The sequence below is a fragment of the Syngnathoides biaculeatus genome, chromosome 1 (genome assembly GCF_019802595.1).
Source record: "Syngnathoides biaculeatus isolate LvHL_M chromosome 1, ASM1980259v1, whole genome shotgun sequence".
Taxonomy (NCBI): Eukaryota; Metazoa; Chordata; class Actinopteri; order Syngnathiformes; family Syngnathidae; genus Syngnathoides; species Syngnathoides biaculeatus.
In genome coordinates, this window is record NC_084640.1 from 13,344,313 (window position 1) to 13,363,879 (window position 19,567).

Sequence of the window (19,567 nt, forward strand, 5' to 3'; positions counted from 1 at the left end):
TAAAAAAAAATCACGTTTTTTCCCTTCTTATTAAATAACACGTTACCCCCTTAAAAAAAGAACGTTTTTTTTTTCATTATTATTAAATAACACGTTCATGTTTTTTTTTTTTTTTTAGGGGGGGGTGTGTAACAATTTCAGTGGGGAACGATGATTTGAGACGGACGAACGTCGCTCCACACTTGCACGAAGAGTCCAAGGACCGCCGGCGACGCCCCCCCAGTGAGGTCACGTCGCGTGGCCGCGTCCCGTGACGTTCCCGATGGGCGGCTCGTCAACAACAGCCGCTCTGTGTGTGCGTGTGGCGGGAGGAACGCCGCAGCGGGGACGGAGCCGGTGCGTGTTGTTTTGGGTTGTAACCCCGCAGACAGCCAGCGCCGACCGGAGGGCAGCAGTCAGCAGGGGCCTGTGGAAAAGATGGCGGACGTAGGGAGCGACGAGACGCGGGCCGCTCTCCCTTCGGCATCCCACCACAACGGCCCGGCGGCGGCGTCCGCACCGACGGCGGGCACCGCGGGCCTCAGCCCGGCTACCGTGACGTCGGGTCCGCGGATGGTGCGGATCGTCAAGTCCGAGTCCGGCTACGGCTTCAACGTCCGCGGGCAGGTCAGCGAAGGCGGCCAGCTGCGGAGCATCAACGGGGAACTGTACGCTCCTCTCCAGCACGTCAGCGCCGTGCTGCCCGGCGGTGCTGCGGACCGGGCGGGCATCGCCAAGGGTGACCGCATTCTGGAAGTGTAAGTCGGCTACGGCACCCCGCTAGCCCAGCGCCGCTAGCTCCGCGGTTAAACTGTTGCTTCCGTCACCCCCGAAGCGTTTTATTAGCCACCCGTCGTGGCGTCCGTCGCCACCTGCGTTTCCCCAAACACCACCCGAGTCTTTAAAAATCACAAATCAAAGCGCGTTTCGGGCCATTTTGAACAACTAGCCGCTTATATAAGTTGCACTACGGGCTGTGCATGTTGATTAGCTCCAGCCGAGATGCTAGCCCAGGTAGCTAACATCTCGTCGAGACACCCCCGGGGCAGCGCGGCGGGGGGTGGAGGGTTCTGCTATTCCTCGGCAAGGGCCGCCCCAACCGACGGGGTCACGCATTTTCCCGACATATTGACAAGTTCGAACCGGCGGTTCGTCTTGCGGACAATGGACCGCAGTGTTGCCGCTCCGATTCGTCATCGCGTCGTGTGTGTCGGTGACATCGCCTTGACAGGCGAGCTAAACGCTCGGCGATTATTTTCCGCTGACCCCATTTTTCGTAATTTAGTCACATTTGCACCCGTATAAACATTGATAAGCACTGCTAATCAAGATAGCGCCGTGTGAGGTTTTACGAGTACCTCCGCCCCCGGTGTGTGCGTTTGGTGGACATCGGTTCCAAACATTATGTAAAAGCTCCCAACGACACCGAAGCGCTTTCAAAGACAGCGATGCTTGGTTTGGGGGCTCATGTTGGAATGAATCAAATTAGCAACAAGAGTTCGTCGTCGGATCACAGCGAAAGCTCTTTGTCATATTTTGTTGATGCAAGACACGCTAAAATATTGCAATCAAACGAGATGAGTGAATGCTGTTATCTTGTGTTTTGTCCTGCGAGTGCAATAATAGCAAAACTGTCAAACAGAGTAATTATCATTACGTATGTTTTAGCACAAACGACTACACCCCTTTTTATGATTTACTCATTGAACACTGCAAAAAAATTATTTTACCGATGATAAATGTAAAAACTTTATTCTGAAAGTTCAAACTGAGAAAATAAAACAATGGATTCTGGTTTGGTCACCAAACTGCCAACCGACGTTTGTCTCAGAGATTTAAGATGAGTTTTAGATTGGTGCGTGGCGCACGCATCAGTTCGACAACGTCGCCGCGCGACATCAAGTCAGTGTAGTCTGGTCGTCCGGTATAAAGTGGAGGATCTTCACCCAGCCTAGCTTCTAAGACATGGACGGAGAAACGGCATTATTGTGTAAATTAGCGCCACAGATTTTCATAAATAGGCCTTTTTTTTTTCCTTACTTGATTGGTGTGCAGGCACTCTGGGGAACCAACTATGTATATACAAGCAATTGAAAAGTCAATTTTCCATAATATGTCCCGTTAAAAGTCTGAAAGTCGAGGGACACGCGTACGAAACCTCGGGGATTTGAAAGGCTAAAATTAGACGGGGGGTTGAAGGGGGGGGGGGAGTGAAACAAGCGTCATCCTTATTTGCCTAGCCATCAAAAACGACATAATTTTGAAGTATTGAAATGTATGTTTTGGTCACAGAACCACTAAAGGAAGTTGACGTCATGTGAGAATCCACCCGCTTTGGAGTGTTGCAAAAGAAAAATTAATAGTTTTTTTCCCCCCTGAATCAGCAGTTTAGTCATCTCGTCATACTTTGAGGGAAATGTGACGCAACAGTCCAGAAGCGGCTCTTGTTTGTTTTGTTATTCGACTTTTTTCGATTAGTTCACGGCAACGTATTGGCTCGAAATGACGGCAAAATTACATTTCGAGCGGCGGATGGTTTAATTCCGTCTCCGGCGGTGGTCTCGTTAAAACCGCACTTAATTCTTTTATAGACGATCGGAAGTCGTGATAACTGCGTACTTTCCATCAACCCTCACGTCTTGCTTTTATCCGTACAAGGCTGCTGTCACGTGTTAGTTGTATGACCCGTTGCCTGTTTAGTTGGAAAAAACAAAAAATACATTCTATATTATTTGGAATTTCAAAACAGAAAAAAAAAAATCATTACAACAACTCGCTTTCCTGTAGAGAACGTAAAATCCCTCGTTTAAGCTGATTTGTCCCGAAGGTCACGTGTCCAAGCGAGGGCGTCTTTGTAAATCGTTAGCCTAATAGCATAATTGCATAAGTCAGACGAGAATAAACAGCAAATTTAACAAAACGAGTCCACTTTTGTGGATTATTGGGACCTGGTTTGTCTGAGAATTTACACGACATAAAAAAAAAATAGATGCATAATCAATTACACTCTTTGGTTAGCATTATTTTTAATGTAGACCTATTGTTTATTATTATAACTGTGATGAAATTTTGTACATGGCTAGAAGCATAATTGCATGAGTTAGTTTTGACTTCCTGCCACCATGCCAATAAAAATACAATTGTTCTTGCAAAAAAATGTTTTTTTTTTGTTTTTGTTCAAATCTTAAACATGACTTTAGAAATTTTGCTATAAAGCTAACAGATAGCATCGTAATATCATAAAAACAATGCAAGGACAAAAATCACAGCAGTAGCAAAAGTTTTATCCCAATTTTCTGTTACATTTATGAAAATATTTGTAAACTTAAAACAGCTGGTATAGCAAATTTATCCTCCCTTTTTGAACTCGTTTTATCCGTTGCATTATCAAATTAATAACGTTTAAAGCGGACCTTTCTCAATCTGTAAAGGGAGACTCGCTGCGTTTCATAGATAGCCAAACAATCGGCACGTCGCTTGCTCGCCGGCCGACCCGCTGTTCCCCGATTTCCCGGGACACCCGGCGACGCTGCCATCTGGCCGGGCAGGCGCGTGCCGGCGATGAGTTTAGGTGTTCAGCGGACGACGGTGATACACAGTCGTCATTGTGGAGCCATTGGAAAAACTGTTTTGCAGTAGAATATTTCGTTTGAAGAAATACACAACAACCAATTGCAGCCGAGTGATGAAGGAAAATATACATTTTGGGGGGGGGGGTCTTCTTATCTAGACAACATAAAGCCTTTATATGAGTTAACATCGTGTCGTCCCCCCAGCAACGGCGTGAGCGTGGAAGGCGCCACCCACAAGCAGGTGGTGGACCTGATCCGCGCCGGCGAGAAAGAGCTGGTCCTGGCCGTGCTGTCGGTCCCGTCGCAGGACGCCGACGGCCTGGAGGGCGCCGACGACGTGCAGCCCAACTACGACTACGGCGACAAGCAGGCCGTGCCCATCTCCATCCCCACCTACAAGCACGTGGAGCAGCACTCCGAGAGGTTTGTGGTGAGTACCCGGTTTTTCCTGGTTTTTCTCCCGCGGAGGCGGCTCACGTAGCGGGTTTTTCATTGCGGTGCTTGCGGGGAAAGCGGTTGATTTTTGAGAAATGTTTCAAATAATTCAGGGCGGCTGAGACCTTCAACCGTTGGGTCGGCATCGAAAATTGGGTCACGGACAGCTTGTTTATACTCCTAATTTTTACGTCAATTAATCGAGCAATCGGATTAAAATTACTCAATAAAATAAAATAGTCCGAGTCATTTTTGTTAACGTTTTTCGAAAACAATTTTCAACAAGCGTCCGGCTGCCTCTGTTCATCAGATATATAAAAAAATAAACCACATTGCTACATTGCTATTTTTAATTGATATTTTGAGTTTCTGACACTAAACTAAAAGATAATATTAATAAATATAGAATATTTTTGCCCAGTTTGGGTCACGATTTTACATCACCTTTTTTTTTTTTTTAATCATTCAAGTTATTCACTTAATTGTTACAGCCTGTCAGATTTTTTTTGTTTCGAATGAATATTTTGAAAGGCAGAGAAAAAGTAAAATATATTTTTAGTATATTAAATACTTTAGATTTTTCCCAATTTATATTTAAAATTTTAGTTTTTTTAATGTCCTTTTATCCCAACCTCCTCATTTCTAAAAAAAAAATAATAATAAAATAAAATGAAAATATATTTGGGTATTTTATATATTCTGGTCCGTAGAAATTTTGGCAAGTTTTTTAAAAAATATATATTTTTAATTGAATTTTAAAACATGCAATTATCCTGTTCCTTATCAGTTAACTAATATATTCGCTGAAATAAATGTGGGATGATTTTTACATTTTTTTTTTAAAGAGGATAATATTCTTGCGTTCAGAGTCTTTTAATAAAAGTGGGTCATGACTTCACGATTTCTGGGAAAGTGCGGGGGTCCCTCTTGAGAACCTGTGGCCAAGCGTGACGGAAATATGGAACGACACGGGTTGGCTATTTTTGGACGCTTGCAGTGAAGTTCTGCATGTGTTCAGCAGACGCGTACCGCTTTGTTGTAACCGAGGGCGGATTGCGCCGTGTTTGACTCCCACGTTCACCTCTTCAGGTATACAACGTGTACATGTCGGGGCGGCAGCTGTGCTCCAAGCGCTACCGGGAGTTCGCCATCCTCCACCAGAACCTCAAGCGCGAGTTCTCCAACTTCAGCTTCCCAAAGCTGCCCGGCAAGTGGCCCTTCTCGCTGTCCGAGCAGCAGCTGGATGCCCGGCGCCGAGGCCTGGAGGAATACCTGGAGCGAGGTACGCAGGGGGGGGGGTTTTAAACAGCCCCCGGATGCTCTTTTGATGACCTTCCGACCTCCTCTTTCCCGCTCTCTCAATACCTCCAGTTTGTTCTGTACGGGTGATCGGGGAGAGCGACATCATGCAGGAGTTCCTCTCGGAATCAGACGAGGTAAACGACCCGTTCCGCTTCTACCGAGTCGCGCGTGACCAAAACGAAATCCCACCTGCGGGGGTCGCTAAATCCCACATAAACACGAAGATTAGCGCTCCCGGTCGGCCTTCTTATGGCGCGTTTGTTTGGATCATCTGTCACGTCTCCTCGATAACCCGCCACGCAAAAAGTCCAAATCTTCGGCATTTGACGGGGGGCTGAAAAAATGGTTGGAATCAAGTACCGCAATTAGATTTTTTTTTTTAATTATTATTTAAATGGTCAGACAGGCCACATCGCTCATAGAAATACTAACTGTGACTGTAGTAAAATATGTAAGAAAAATGGATTTAGTTGAATTGAAAAATATTGAATGCGACAGGTATTGGGCAGGCAGGCCTAATTTAGTCGTAACTGCCTTTTGGCACCGCAGAACTACAACGGCGTGACAGACGTGGAGCTGCGAGTGGCGCTGCCCGACAAGACCGCCATCTCCGTAAGGGTGCGCAAGAACAGCACCACGGACCAAGTCTACCAGGTTTGGCCGCCCTGCCGCCGCCGCCGCCGCTTCCGGCCCAGACGTATTTTTGGGACTGGCGATTTGTGATTATGCGCTAACGCTCCTGTCGCAGGCGTTGGTGGTGAAGGTCGGCATGGACAGCATCATGGCCAGCTACTTTGCCCTCTTTGAAGTCATCAATCACACGTTTGGTAAGAGCTTCGTCGGTGATTGTTTTTAAAAAAAAAAATATATATATATATAGCATAGCAACAACACTGTTTAAAAAAAAAAAAAACAACAGCCGTGGCAGCGACAGAGTAGCACAGCACTAACAGGCCCGGTTAAAAAAAACAACATACCTAAATCACTGAGACACGGCAGTAACACAGCAGAAACGCACTCAAGCTAGCACGGCGCTAACATGGCCGGTTATGAAAAACGTACTGGTAAAAATCACTCAGACACGGCAGTAACGCAGCAGCAACACGCTAGCACAGCGCTAACAGGGCCGGATAAAAAAAAAAAAAAAAAAACATACCGGTAGAAATCACTTAGACGCGGCAGTAACACAGCAGAAGCACGCTAACACTAGCATGGCGCTAAAAGGGACGGTTAAAAAAAACCTACCGGTAAAAATCACTGTGACGAGGCGGTAACACGGCATCAACATGCTAGCTAGCACAGTGCCAACAGGACTGGTTAAAAAAAAAAAAAACATACTGGTAAAAAATCACTGAAACCCGGCAGTAACACAGCATCAACATGCTAGCACAGCGCTAACAGGGCCCTGTGAAAAAACAAAACCCAAAAAAAACATACCTGTAAAAGTCACTTCCTCGGCACATATATTCCACCGGTCTCACTCTGACCTTTTCCGCTCGAGTGCCCCCTCACGGCCGTTGGAAAAAATGCACAAATTAGCCGCATCACCGCGTAAACCGCAAGGTTGAAAGCGTGTGTGTGTGTGTGTGTGTGTGTGTGTGTGTGTGTGGGGGGGGGTGTTCACGTTTTATAGGCCGGGAATTACGGTATATATGATCATTTTTGGGGCAGGGGGTGTGAGTAACGAGCAGGGTTTGCCTGAAGGAAGCCATCATTTCTTTTGTTCTCATATTATGTGTTTTTACACATTTGGCTGATTCCTTCCAGTGCGAAAGCTGGCGCCCAACGAGTTCCCGCACAAGCTTTACGTGCAGAACTACACATCGGCGGTGCCGGGCACTTGCTTGTCGCTGCGCAAGTGGCTCTTCAGCTTCCAGGAGGAGGAGCTGCTCCGGGACAACCCGCTGGCGCTGCACTACTGCTTTCACCAGGTAACGGTCGGAGAGGGCGGGGGTCCACGTCCAGCCGGTTTTCGCCAGCCGAGGCAGGCGGGGAGCCCCTGAAACGATCTTTTATCTCTCCTCTCCGTCGTCGTGTAGGCACTGGATGATGTGAAGAAGGGATTCATAAAAACAGAGGACAAATCCTACCAGCTGCAGAAGCTGGCAGAGCAGCGCAAGATGGCCACGGTCAGTCCCACAAACGGGTCTTTGTCCTGGGGGAGGGGGTGCTAGTATACATACTAGAGCCTTTACTGGAAGTTCTAAAAAGCATTTCGGATAAAACCCCTTTGCGTGTTCGGGATAGCGATGAAACCGGCTCGGGTCAGAGCAGGCGAGTGTTGCACATGATTGGTTCATTTTGATGCGGCGCTTCTCAAACCGCGGTCCGCGGCTCGAGAAGCGGGCCGATTGAAAAAGAAAAAAAAAAACCGGGACTGGTCCCGACCTTTAAAATTGGATCATTCGAAAGCTCTGACCCGGCGTCCTTGGGGGGGGGAGAACGGACGGCTTGACGGCGTTTGCGTGTCGCCCGTCAGTACCTGAGCCAGCTGCGCTCGTGCGAGGGCTACAACGAGGTGGTTTTCCCGCACTGCTCCTGCGACTCCCGGAGGAAGGGCCACGTCGTCACGGCCATTAGCATCCACCACTTCAAGCTGCACGCCTGCACCGAGGACGGCACGCTGGAGGTCAGCGGTCCGATTCGCGGTGCCGCTTTATTTAAAAAAAAAAACAATCAATGTAATCGGATTGGGGGGGGGGGGGGGGGTATTTTAAGGCTTGAACTATAAAACAACTTTTGAATTCCACGATGGCGTATTTTGTCCGTCTCTCTCAGAACCAGGTGATCGCGTTTGAGTGGGCCGAGATGCAGCGCTGGGACACGGACGAGGAGGGCATGGCCTTCTGCTTCGAGTACGCCCGAGGGGAGAAGAAGCCCCGCTGGGTCAAGATCTTCACTCCATACGTGAGCTAAAAGAACCACGCGTGCGATTGATCGTTAATAAGCAAATTTTTTTTTGGTTTTGTTTTGTTTTTTTTAATCAGAACATAAATATTTGTTTTGTTTTTGTGTGCGTCGGGCAGTTCAACTACATGCACGAGTGCTTCGAGCGGGTCTTTTGTGAGCTCAAGTGGAGGAAGCAGGTAGGGGACCACTCCTTTCCTCTTCAGTTCTGGGGAAAGGGAAGCACGTGACTCCCGCGAGTTCAAATATCTAAATATGGCTCATTATTAGGCTTATCTTCGCAAACACGCTCAGCCAGAAAATTATTTTTGAAATAGGGAAAATTTCTTTGCCCTCAGGTCGAGGAAGAGGCTTCCGACAAAGACAACAAAAACTGCAGCAACAACGGTAGGCGCGCTAAACACTAAAGGACGACATTGTCGCTAACTTGCGGGCGGCACCAGTCGTGAATTTGAATGCTCGGCGGAGCGGGTTAAAGCAGGCAGGTACTCGTATGACCCGGGATCCCTTGCTTGGCGCAATGCTTGATATTTGATATTATTTCACATTCTATATTCAAACTCATTCCCTCCACTTTTGTTTAAGGCTTTGGTTACAGATGGGGGGGACGTCGTACGATATGATGCTGCCAGCAAAATTATTGGGGAAAATGCAGCATGGTCCAATTAATCCAAGGTAGAACTTTTTGGCCACAAATCCAAAATACATATTTGGTGCAAAACAACCGCGATTGTCATACGCCGAGTGAAGAACGACGCTGGCGGTGTCTGGTTTTCCTCAGGTTGGAACCAGGACCTCAGACAAGGTGGAAGAGATCAATATTTTTTTACTTCTGCTCTTAAAGGTCAAGTGTCATCCCTATAAACTTTCTAAAATACATATTGTAATGAAAAATACATATGACATTATTCACTTTGTTTACATTTTTCATTCCGAGGTGGCTTATCACAGCGCTGAGCCCGGCCGCTATACGGCAAAATCATGTTTTGTGGTGGGAAAAAATGGATGGGTCCAAACCGGCTGCCGTTTTTTTTCATAATAACATACTAAAAATCATCCATTTCATGACACTTGACCTTTAAATAGATACATTCCTTTTAAAAATCTAGAGATAATAAGTTATAGATCACAATAAAAACACGCTCACTGCCATTGACGGCTTTAGATGTCAAATATGTATCTTAAGTGGGAGGGCTGGCGGTAAATCATTTTCAATGGTGCAAAAAAGATTTTTGTCGGGGCTTCTCATCTAAATTCATCGGAATGCTCCCGTGGGGGGGTGGGGGGGGTTGTCCGGGCCCCGCGGCAAGGATGACATGTTCTGTGGTCCGTGGCTCTGTGTTGCAGAGTTTCTGCCGCCTCTGGAGACGCAGCAGAAGGCCTGGCGCCACCTAGGGGGGGAGATCGCCACGTCCTAAACGAACGGCAAAACCGCCAACCATACCCCCCACCCCACCCACCAACGCCCTCCCCCCGCTCCGCACTGAACTCTCCCACTCGCATCGTCACACTCACCCCTTCCCCGAGAGCGCGCCCATCGATCAGATCACACCAGGACTTGCGGGACGGCCGGGAGGCAGTCGGCACCCCCCGCCCCCCTCCCCTGGAGAAAGATCAAACTGGGATTTTTTTTTTTTTTGCAGGAGGGGGCAGGACTATAGGAACACGTCACACAATTAATCAAGGGATACGTACAAAGACGAGCGATGAAGGGAAGTCCGCTTTCATTTCATTCCATCCGATCTCCATCCCGTGTGTCTGTGAGATGCCCCCCAACCCCCTCCCCCCACACGCCACGAGCCGCCGCACGCGTCGGTCGGCGTGCGACGGACGGGAACGTGAGCCGGAAACGGGACTTTGGGGGGGTGAGGCAGGTGATCCGATACGCTCGGCGCGGAGCGAGCCCGCGGCCGCCTTAGCGAAAAGGGACGGTGTAAAAAAAAAAAAAAAAAATGGCGTGCTATCGCTAGCGAAAGATGCAAAGTCTGATGCTGGATATGAACAAAAATGTTTTCTATTAGTGGGGTCTGTTTTTGTTTTTTTGTTTTTTTTTGCTGTTGTTGTTTGTCGTTTTTGTCCGAAAACGCACATGACAAAAAAAATGTAACTGTTCTAATCGTGTGTACGTTTAACAAGCATATTTTTTCCCCCTGATCAAATATAGATTAATATAAGAGCTATAACAATTGATTTATTGGTTCCGGCATTCATTGTATGGAAAGTCACATGGGCATTTTATTCAATATATTTGGTAGTAATCCTCACGTTCCATGTAGTAGTACCTTATTTGTCCTCACAGTAGATTGACTGTCATACTAGTAGTGGGTTTTTTTTTCCAGTGACAAGTGCCGCCTTTGGTATACTAGTACACATTAAACCTTCATGGTGAACTACTGTCCTGCACTACTGGGCTCAACGGCGGTAAAATGGCTTCCACTTGTAAACTTTAAGGTACTCAAAAGTGCTTTAAACTTAGTTATCTCTCGTGCACTAGTAGCCTCCGGGATTCTACTAGCGCCAAAATGCTCCCTCAATAGTTTTGCCTCAGTTGTAACACACATAGTTACAGTTGCTAGTGTGCAGAAATGCCATACAGTAGTGGGGAAAGCGTCAAGTCACTCGTCGTACTAGTACAGTTGCTCGTCTTACTAGCGAGGACAAATAGCTTACTAGTACATGGTTGTTAAGATGTATATAAAAGCGCGTTAAAGAAATGCTCCATTGGCTTTCCGTGCAATATAATTGGACGGGTCTCCGTTTGTTTTTTTCGGGCAAAATTAAGTAATGTTATGTGATGCAGTTCTCCAAATGGACAATAGAGGGCAACATTTGTGCGTATGTGAGCCATTGCGGCGTGCAGCCCAGCAAAGTGCCCCCCCCCCAACCCCACCCTCCCTCATGCAAATGGTGGCTCCATCAAGCAGGTGTGTGTGTAAACTAACTGACTTGCCGCAGTATTTTTTATTTTGTTCATTTTTTAAGTACATCTTGCACTAACCTGACTAGTCGAGGTTGTCGTTTTTCAGCCAACTTTGCGAGCGCGTCTTTGAGCAATTTGTACATTTGTTGGACGAGTGGAGACAAAAGAGGTGTTGTCATGTTGATTTGCGGGGGGGGGGGGGGAGCATTTGTCTCGGTTTGATGTAGTTTGACAACATTGCCGCGGGTGTGTGGGCGTCGGGATTGTTGGGGTTTTTTTTTTGTTTTTTTTTTTTTTGCAGCCCGCGAGCGAGCACTTGCCACTCGGCGGCCGTCTAATTGTTTGTTTACCGCCGCATTATTTCCACGTCAAAAGCGGCCGTCGCGTACTCAACCGCAGAGGGCGAGGCGTGCGTCGGGGAGGGAGGCAGTTCCATCGCGAATGTCAGCTGTACAGATGCCGTTTCGGCTGTCGCGGGTGGCCGGTGACGACGTCCGCCGGAGGGGGGAATAGGGAAGCGAGTCGGGCGGAGGCCTACGTTGGAAGAAATATGATTCCTTAATCAGTGTTATTTGCGCATGCGGTGACCCGAGATGTACTCGAGTCACGCTGCGAGTGTGAACGTCGGCTTTACAGATGCCGCGTCCACCCTGCAGGCGCGCACGGCTGGGATCGCCGAAGGGCAAACAAGGTGGCGTTCGTTTGCGAGAGAGCGGAGGCCTCTGTTTGAGGATATACGTTCATTTAGAAGATGGATGAACACCCCCCCCCCTTTTTTTTTTTTTTTTTAAATCTCCTGCCGAGAGACCGAGCGCGCTTGCTCGTCTGGGCCCTCCTCATCAGGTTGCGATGCGGTTGCCACGGCAGCACCGTCGCCGACTCCGCACGCCTCCTGTTTTCTCTTTCGGTCCTGGCAAATTGGCTCAATCTACCCCCCCCCCCCCCACCACCACCACCAGCCCCCACCCCCACGTGTGACGGGAACCTGGCTTTGTGTGCGTGCGCATTCTCCGCCATCAGGAGGTGAATGTCGCCGTGTTCGGTCGCTTGGAAGCGGGGGGAGATGACGGGAATGTTAAAGAGCACGCCTGCTGTCGCGTGCCGAGATGGCGAACGAGCATCGCGCAATTCCTTGAGAAAAAACAAACCCCCCCCAAAAAAACAAACAAAAAAAAAGAAGTAGAAACCGCAACTCAATTAGTCGCTTGAGTTCTCCCGTCTGAAAAGTAAATATAGGAAGTCGGAGCGTGGTGGAAATGTGTTTAGCACATCTGCCTCACAGTTTTGAAGCTCGGGGGTCGAATCTCGAAATTTTTATTTTTTTTCTTTGCTTCCTCTTTCCAAAAATACGCTAATGGGTGTTTGTCTCCCTTGTAAACGAGTTCCCGCGTTACCAAAAAAAAAAAAAAAAAAACTTAATTTCAATTTCAATCCCGGGCCGTTAATTTCCGTCATAGATGCAAATTTTACATTTTTGTCGCGCTTGCTCGTCGCTAAGCACTAATATAAGTGTAACGGTGAACAAACTCTGCTGCTAACCAGAACAGCAGCACCCGCCGAGATCAATTCAGTCGTTTGCTGGATTTCCAATGTTGTGAACGTGCGCAGTATTAAAAAAGAATATTAAATATTGTTATGCAGGGGGGGGGGTCAGCGTTTTATCTGTGGCGCCACAATATTGTGGGGGCTTGTTTTTATTTTTTTCCTCCACTTTAGTCGATTTCATTTTGTGTTGGACTCGGCATGGAATGCATATCATATATTATTGACAAAATGGCCTCTCTCCATCCCCCCCACCCCCGGCTCAGTAAACAAACTCAACCGGGGGGGGGGGGGGCGTTTTGCGGCTATTTTTGAGTCTGTATTTGGTCACGGAGCGCGCGGCTTTGTTTGCGTTATGACTCATAATCATTTCGCCGTTTGTTTGTTTGAATTCCCGTGTGCAAACTCAGCAGTTCTGTGTGTATTCTGCCATCAGGCCGTGACTGTAAGAAAGTAAGGAACAAACAAAAAAAAAAAAAAGGAAAAACAGAAAAGAAAATAAATTTTTTTAACGAGGAGAAGGCGACGTGTCCAGCCGTGACGTCATCTGCGAATGTAAGTGCAGGTTTTTTTTTGTGTCTGTGTTATCTTTGTCATCAACCTGTAAATAATCATTTTGGCGGAGAGAAAGAGACAGAGAGAGAGGAAAAAAAAAAACAATGCACTCACACATGTCCGCGGGTTTTATTTATTGACGACAAAATATTGTGAACGATGCTTTTTAGAAGCACACGCCGACGACTAAGGACCTCAGTTCACACCTCGTAGGCTGTAAAATGAAGTTTGTTTTTATCTATGAAAAGAATGAGAAAAAAAATATGGTTTGCCCATCGGCGACGTGTCAGGATGGACTATTGTAGAGTAATAAATTGTAACAGCATTTTAAATAAAATTATATATTGGGGAACGTGCTGATGACGGGTGTGTGGTGTCTTTGCGGGTTTTGGCGGAATATTAATTATTTCACGAGGCAAAATTTGGGATTATGTTCTCTTCAGGCGGCACCACGGGTCAGCTGGTAAAGCGTTGGCCTCACGGTTCTGAGGACCCGGGTTTGATCCCAGCCCCGCCGCCTCTCCCGAATGTTCCATTGAGGCCCTAGCTGCATTTCATATCTCATTGATGGGCCCCGCCTCTTGAAAAGACAAAATCACCGGGCAAAAACAAAGCCAACACAAGAGATGCTAGATAAGGTCAAAACGTTTTTTGATTTTTTTTTGTTAGCTCTTGAATGTAGCAGAAGAGTTTGGAATGTACCATTCGTGAATTAAACCCCCAATGCAAAATATATAGAACATAAATGGAAACGTTTAAGGAATCAAGCAGTGTGGTATTTTCAGTTTGTTTAGCCGTCCGTTTTGCTAGCTAGCAAGCTACTTCCTGGTTGGCAGAGGAAGTTGTAAGACACAGGTGTCAAACTCAATGCCCGGGGGCCAGATATGGCCATATTTTATGTGGCCCGTGAAAGCAAATTCTATGTTTCGACTTCCATGATTTTTGTTCAAATCTGTACCAAAATTTCAAATTGTCATATCATAAATGATAACGTTGAGATATTACAAGCATTTTTGTCCAAAAAAATCAACAATACCGTAATTTCCGGCCTAAACGCCTTGACTTTTTTCACACGGTTTCAACCCCGCGGTTTATGCGGCGATGCGGCTAATTTGTGCTTTTTTTTTTTTTTCCCCCCAACGTCTGCAAGGGGGCACTCAAGCGGGAAAGGTAAGAGTGAAACCACTGGAATATATGTGTCGAGGGAGTGACTTTTACCGGGCCGGCCCTGCTAACGCTCCGCCAGCGTGTTACTGCCGGTTTTTTTTTTTTTTTTTTTTTTTTTTTTTTTACTGGTATGTTTTTTTTTTTTGTTGTTTTTAACCGGCCCTGTTAGCACGGCGCTAGCGTTAGTGTTACACTCTCTTTGTACCGTCTTTGTAAATATCTCTTGTTTCAATGTGGGCACTTGCGGCTTTTACACAGCCACGGCGTACGTTGCTCTAGATTTGTCATTCCAAAACGAGTTCAAAATTTTCACACGTAAATATGTTGAGGCGGTTAAAGATTTTTATGGTTTCACGGTCATTACGGTCCTCCGAGGGGAACCCGTAAGTAAAATGTGGCCTGCGAAAAAACTCATTGGCAGATTTTTCTTTTTTGGGCCGTGGAAGGTGCAAAATTCATCAAAACAAATGCGGAAAGTTTCACAAAAGTCGTGTTTTTGTTCATTTATTAGCTAGGAGGTTACTACCTGGCTTGTAAGAGGACATTTTTATTTTTTTGTATGTTCCGTTGTGACACAAATTCCCCTGACAAAACGTGAAAGACTGGAGCTAGTGAAGCTACTTCCTGTTTCACGTAGAGTAAGATCCAGAATCATTGGACTGTACCATTTGCTAAATTAAATTGCCAATTCAAATATCAAATGGTGGTCGTATAGAAATGATGAGCGTTTTAAGACTCGCATTGAATAAAAGGTGCCGATTGATTGCGGGGACCTTTCCTGCTGGTCTGCGATCAACCATTGAAACCATTTTGGGGAGGCGTTATTAGCCGCGGGGCTAATGCGGCCCTCGGAAAAGTAAAAGGTCCCGGGTCGGCTTTTCAAAGCCGATTAGTCACGCTCAAAAGACGACGGGGGGACTTTTTAATGTGGCGGTCGTTACACGTCGAGGGTTGAAGCGCTACCTTCGTTAAGTGTTTTCTCCGCTGCTCTTCAAAAAAAATAAAATCTGCATGTCCTTCTCTTTGTTCTCCAAGGAGTTTTTCTTATCACCGGAGCTTTTATTTTTCCACAAAGATTGTGAAAAATAGGCGTATTGGCGCTGTAACGGGCCGAGGTTTAGCTGCTTTTGCCTTTCACACAGAACTAACCTGTGTCAGTCTAATGAGCTTGAAACCTCTTTCACGCAGAGACCCTGCCAAGTTGTTGCAGCCGAGTCATCAAAGTAAATTAACGGGGCCTTTTCTACCCCTTTTGCTTTTTCACACAGATCCGAGCAAAGCGTACATATTTCGGTCCGACCGCTGTCGACTTAACCTCATTTCACACAGAGATTCTGCAAAAGAGCCGGGAATCGGCTTTTACACGGAACACAGCAAAGGCAGGTCAGGTTTCTTTTTCCATTCCCCCATTCCACGTCGGTGCTGGTTTTTAGAGAACAGTGACTGAAGGAATAAAGGTGGTGCAGCAGGAGTAGCAGGCTTTACACGGAGCACAGCTAATTCTTTTTTTGTCCCCTCATCCCATGTCAGAGCTGTTTATACAAAAAAAAAAAAAAACTGACCGAAGGATTAGAGGTGGAAAATATCCCCGTGTGTGATCCTTAACAGCTTTCACCCACTTTTTGCACAGAACTCAGCAGCTAAGGCAGGCACGGCTTGCCGCTGTGGCCTTTCACAACCTCATCCTGGTTTCTCGCAGTTCCATTTCACACAGACGGCGTCACGCCTCTGTCGGAGTGTTGATCTTTCATAACAACCCGGAAAGCTTTGTCTCCAAGTTCAGACAGTGTCGGGCAAAGAAATCCACACATTTTCCGGCTGGATACCTTAATTGCCCCTCATCCGCTTCGTTCCCCCGCGCGGCTTTTCAGACAAAGTCCTTCGAGATTGCGTCGGCGAAGTTGGGCGCCGACATGAGGATGGATATGGTGCAGATGATGTTGAAGACGCTGAACGCCACCAGGCACAGGCGATCGATGACGGCGCCCGCGAACTTCCACTGGTCGGCAACGCGCTCCGCCTCGTCCTGCTCGCGGAATCGGTCCGCCACGTAGCGCACCTCCTCCAGGATGGCCTGAAGCAGCGGGTCCCCGTGGGTCGGGCCGGCGCCCCCGCCAGCTCCGAAGCCGCTGGAGATCGCGCTGGGGCAGCCCGCGCCGTCCAGGTTTGGCGGGGAGCCGCAGAGGTGGGGCGGCAGGGGCGGGGGCGGGCTGCGGGACCCCGCGGGGATGTTGTTGCACCTCTGGGTGGCGTCGGACAGCAACGACGGGTCCTCCATCCCCTGCAAGTAGAGCAGGTTCCCGTTGTTGTTGGCGCTGGACTTGGCGTGGAGGTGGGCTTGGTGCAGGGGGGCCAGGTTCTGCGGGTGCAGGGGGTGCAGGGCCGGATCGCCGTGGGTGGGGATGCTCCCGCTGTGGGAGCCTGAGGAGCAGCGGCGCAGGTGGGGGGCGCAGGGGGACCTCCCGGGCTTCTCCGGCTCCCCGGGGCGCTTCATCCGCAGGAACCACGCCACCCACTGGAGGAGGACCAGCTTCACCTGGGCACAGATTGAGAGGTCGGTGATTTATGACCCTCCATTGATGTCTGGCATGGATGTCTAGAATATTAGTACATAATAAAACGTACGTCTCGGTGGTTTGTGATCGTTAAAAACGAGAAAGCCGCTGGGCCGTCGTAAGACTCGCGGATTCCTCAGCTGGGAGGTGTCAAATGTGTGTCGTGGATTTTACGACAAGATGTATAATAACACCTGGGAAACAATAAAATCAACAGCTGGGGTTTGATGACCTCCCGCGGAGGCCGGGCGATCAATCAAACTCCTCGGCGGGAATCGAGACACGTCTGCGTTGCTTCCGCGTGCGCAGGCAAATCGGGAAAACGGCTTTTTTTTTTAAAAAAAAAAAAAAACGAGACAGTTCTGACTTTTTGGTTCTGTTCCAATCCCCCCTCAGCAGCACGAAGACGACGGTGAGCCGGAGTTCCCCCGCGAGGCCGACAACATCCGACGTGGTGGGCGGATGCCCGCATTACTGCGCTGAATCCGTTTCCAGCACAGGTAAGAGACAGTCCAAAGAATTTGGTCAGAGTTGGTCATTTGCTGTTAAGATGACGGACGGAAGGTCGACCTGTGACGCGAACCCGAGGAATGTAAAACCAAGACGGCGGGTACTGAAGTCGAAAAAGGGATCCTAGCGCGGCCAGAAGAAAATGAGGTAGAACCTAAATATGCAGGGGAGGGACTGGGTGCGTGAGTCTCACCCATTTAGGCATGTTCCCTCCGTTGGGGTCATGGTGGTGGTACTGCAGGACCACCACGGTGGCGATGACGGACATTCCCACGATGATCATTATACTAGCAAAGTACTGACCTGGAAGTATACAACACCATTACTTCACATTTCATTCTGTAGGAGTAGCACTTTGGTTTCTGGACCGTTTCAGTCCCCAGATCCGAATGTACGCAGAACCCAAATGTAACTGAACTTCGAGTGGAATGATTAGTTTTAGGTTTTGTCGCATTTTAGGCCCCAGAAACCGAACATAACGTTGAAATTTTGTTGCGTCTGTCTCACTTTGATGCGCACTCCATACAGTCCGGGTCGCAAAAGGCTCGTTAATGAAGTCTCACATTCGTGTTCCGGTGCCCGTAAAAAGTGCGATTAAATGTGAAGCCGTGCCAGCGGCGCTATAAACTGTGATTTTTATGAGACTTCGGACCGGCGGTGTAACACAGTCAATTCGTCAGCTGACAAGCAGGACGCGCTTGCGAGAAGGGGCAGAAAACGCGAGCTAACGGGCGTCGTTAAATCGCAGCGACGAGCTCCAGATAAATGAACAAAGTGCTAAAACGGCAGATGAAAGTTTAACGCACTAGTTAGCGCTGCGGTTGTCTGGCTAGCTGCGGTTCAGCTCAAAACATGCTAGCTCAGAATGATAAGTGTACTGCGCAGTGTAACTTTACTCTGTCTGGTTTGCTAACATTAGCCATTAGTAATAGCTAATAGATACCTAGTACGTTATTACGTGGCATCGAGCAGTATGTCAATTGGTTGAAGCCAGTTGGCCGCCATCTTGCTCCTCCCAAAATGTGTGGAGGACGTGGTTTACAGGTTGCATTATGGTGGTGTTTTTCCCCAAAGTTTGGCACGTAGAATCAAAAGTGGTCGTGTGAGCTTGACATTTTTTTCATTTCTGGTAACACGAAGGATTTTTAATTCAACTTGGTAAGTAAATGGCTCAGTGTAAAGGAAAGACAAAGAACGCCGTGGCTAGCAAGAAACCTTGCATATTACCTAGGCCCCGATTTCCCTAACCCTAACTTTTCCCAAAATAGGCTGTGAACCACTATCATCATAACATAGCAAAAATGTAAGCATAAAAATATTCAGTTTCAAGTCAATCAGTTACATATATTTTGGAAATAAGGACTCGCACTGGGAAAATACATGTCATTTGTTGTCTCTGCGACGTCCTATTTCAGACGGAAAATGTGAACTTGTTTCCTCGCATTTGAAAATCAGATTCAATTTGCAGAGTTCTGTATAATGAAATTAATCAAAAATGTCAAAGAAAATGTGTTTTCTTGCTTATCCACTCATGATGTTTGGGAAAATATGGACATCGATTTTTATTTTTTTGCAAAAAAACGTCTATAAAGGGTTAAGCAGAGAGTGAACAACAACCGGAAACAAAGCTTTGTTCAGGTGAATTAAGCTAAGAAGAACATTTTAAAAATACCTTTACAAACAAACTTTAACAGTGTCAAAGTAAATCTTTTTTTAACTTACCCGTGGAATGTTTTTTCACATCCACGAAACTGGCGATTAACGCACAGGTCGGCACGGTTGTTTTGGGAGTATCAACATGGCGGATGGCGACTTCAGTTTTGGTGGCCACTGAGCCATCCAGGCTTTTTTTTTTTTTTTTTGGTTATTTTTTTTTTATTATTTTTAGATCAGTGGCCGTTCCAAGGACTAAAAGTCTTCTGGAAGCAAAATTAATTGTATCTTTAGCCGCATTGTCACCTAAAGTTATTCAGACCTCTGGTTCGGTGTACTTTCGGTTCAGGGAACCTTCTGCTACCTAGAACCATTTCAAAGTTTGAAACTGTGATACTTTTGGCTGCTGATTTCCACCTTAAATTCTGGGGACCCAAAAGGCTCCAAGAACCAAAAGTTCCTTTTTTCCC

General features: G+C 47.2%; 2 protein-coding genes across 5 annotated transcripts in view; one reads left to right on the forward strand and one right to left on the reverse strand.

Annotated features, from left to right (window-relative positions):
- snx27a (sorting nexin 27a) overlaps window positions 1-19,567 on the forward strand; it is a 24,308-nt gene continuing 4,741 nt past the window's right edge. The window contains exons 1-13 of one of the 4 annotated variants that reach the window (XM_061817587.1): window positions 1-737; window positions 3,756-3,981; window positions 5,076-5,268; window positions 5,358-5,422; window positions 5,838-5,942; window positions 6,037-6,115; window positions 7,056-7,219; window positions 7,328-7,417; window positions 7,768-7,917; window positions 8,067-8,195; window positions 8,315-8,374; window positions 8,534-8,582; window positions 17,331-17,418. In XM_061817587.1, coding sequence (XP_061673571.1) covers window positions 418-737; window positions 3,756-3,981; window positions 5,076-5,268; window positions 5,358-5,422; window positions 5,838-5,942; window positions 6,037-6,115; window positions 7,056-7,219; window positions 7,328-7,417; window positions 7,768-7,917; window positions 8,067-8,195; window positions 8,315-8,374; window positions 8,534-8,582; window positions 17,331-17,350 — 1,650 coding nt within the window. In that variant the 5' untranslated portion in view covers window positions 1-417 and the 3' untranslated portion in view covers window positions 17,351-17,418. Of the gene's footprint in view, window positions 738-3,755; window positions 3,982-5,075; window positions 5,269-5,357; window positions 5,423-5,837; window positions 5,943-6,036; window positions 6,116-7,055; window positions 7,220-7,327; window positions 7,418-7,767; window positions 7,918-8,066; window positions 8,196-8,314; window positions 8,375-8,533; window positions 8,583-9,542; window positions 11,133-17,330; window positions 17,435-19,567 lie in introns of those variants that run through there. The other 3 variants (XR_009794674.1, XR_009794676.1, XM_061817575.1) reach the window with 3 other exon arrangements.
- chrna11 (cholinergic receptor, nicotinic, alpha 11) overlaps window positions 13,709-19,567 on the reverse strand; it is a 13,181-nt gene continuing 7,322 nt past the window's right edge. The window contains exons 9-10 of the mRNA XM_061817606.1: window positions 17,638-17,747; window positions 13,709-16,915 (exon numbers count right to left, since the gene is read on the reverse strand). Of these exons, the coding sequence (XP_061673590.1) occupies window positions 16,247-16,915; window positions 17,638-17,747 (779 nt within the window). The 3' untranslated portion in view covers window positions 13,709-16,246. The remainder of the gene's footprint in view (window positions 16,916-17,637; window positions 17,748-19,567) is intronic.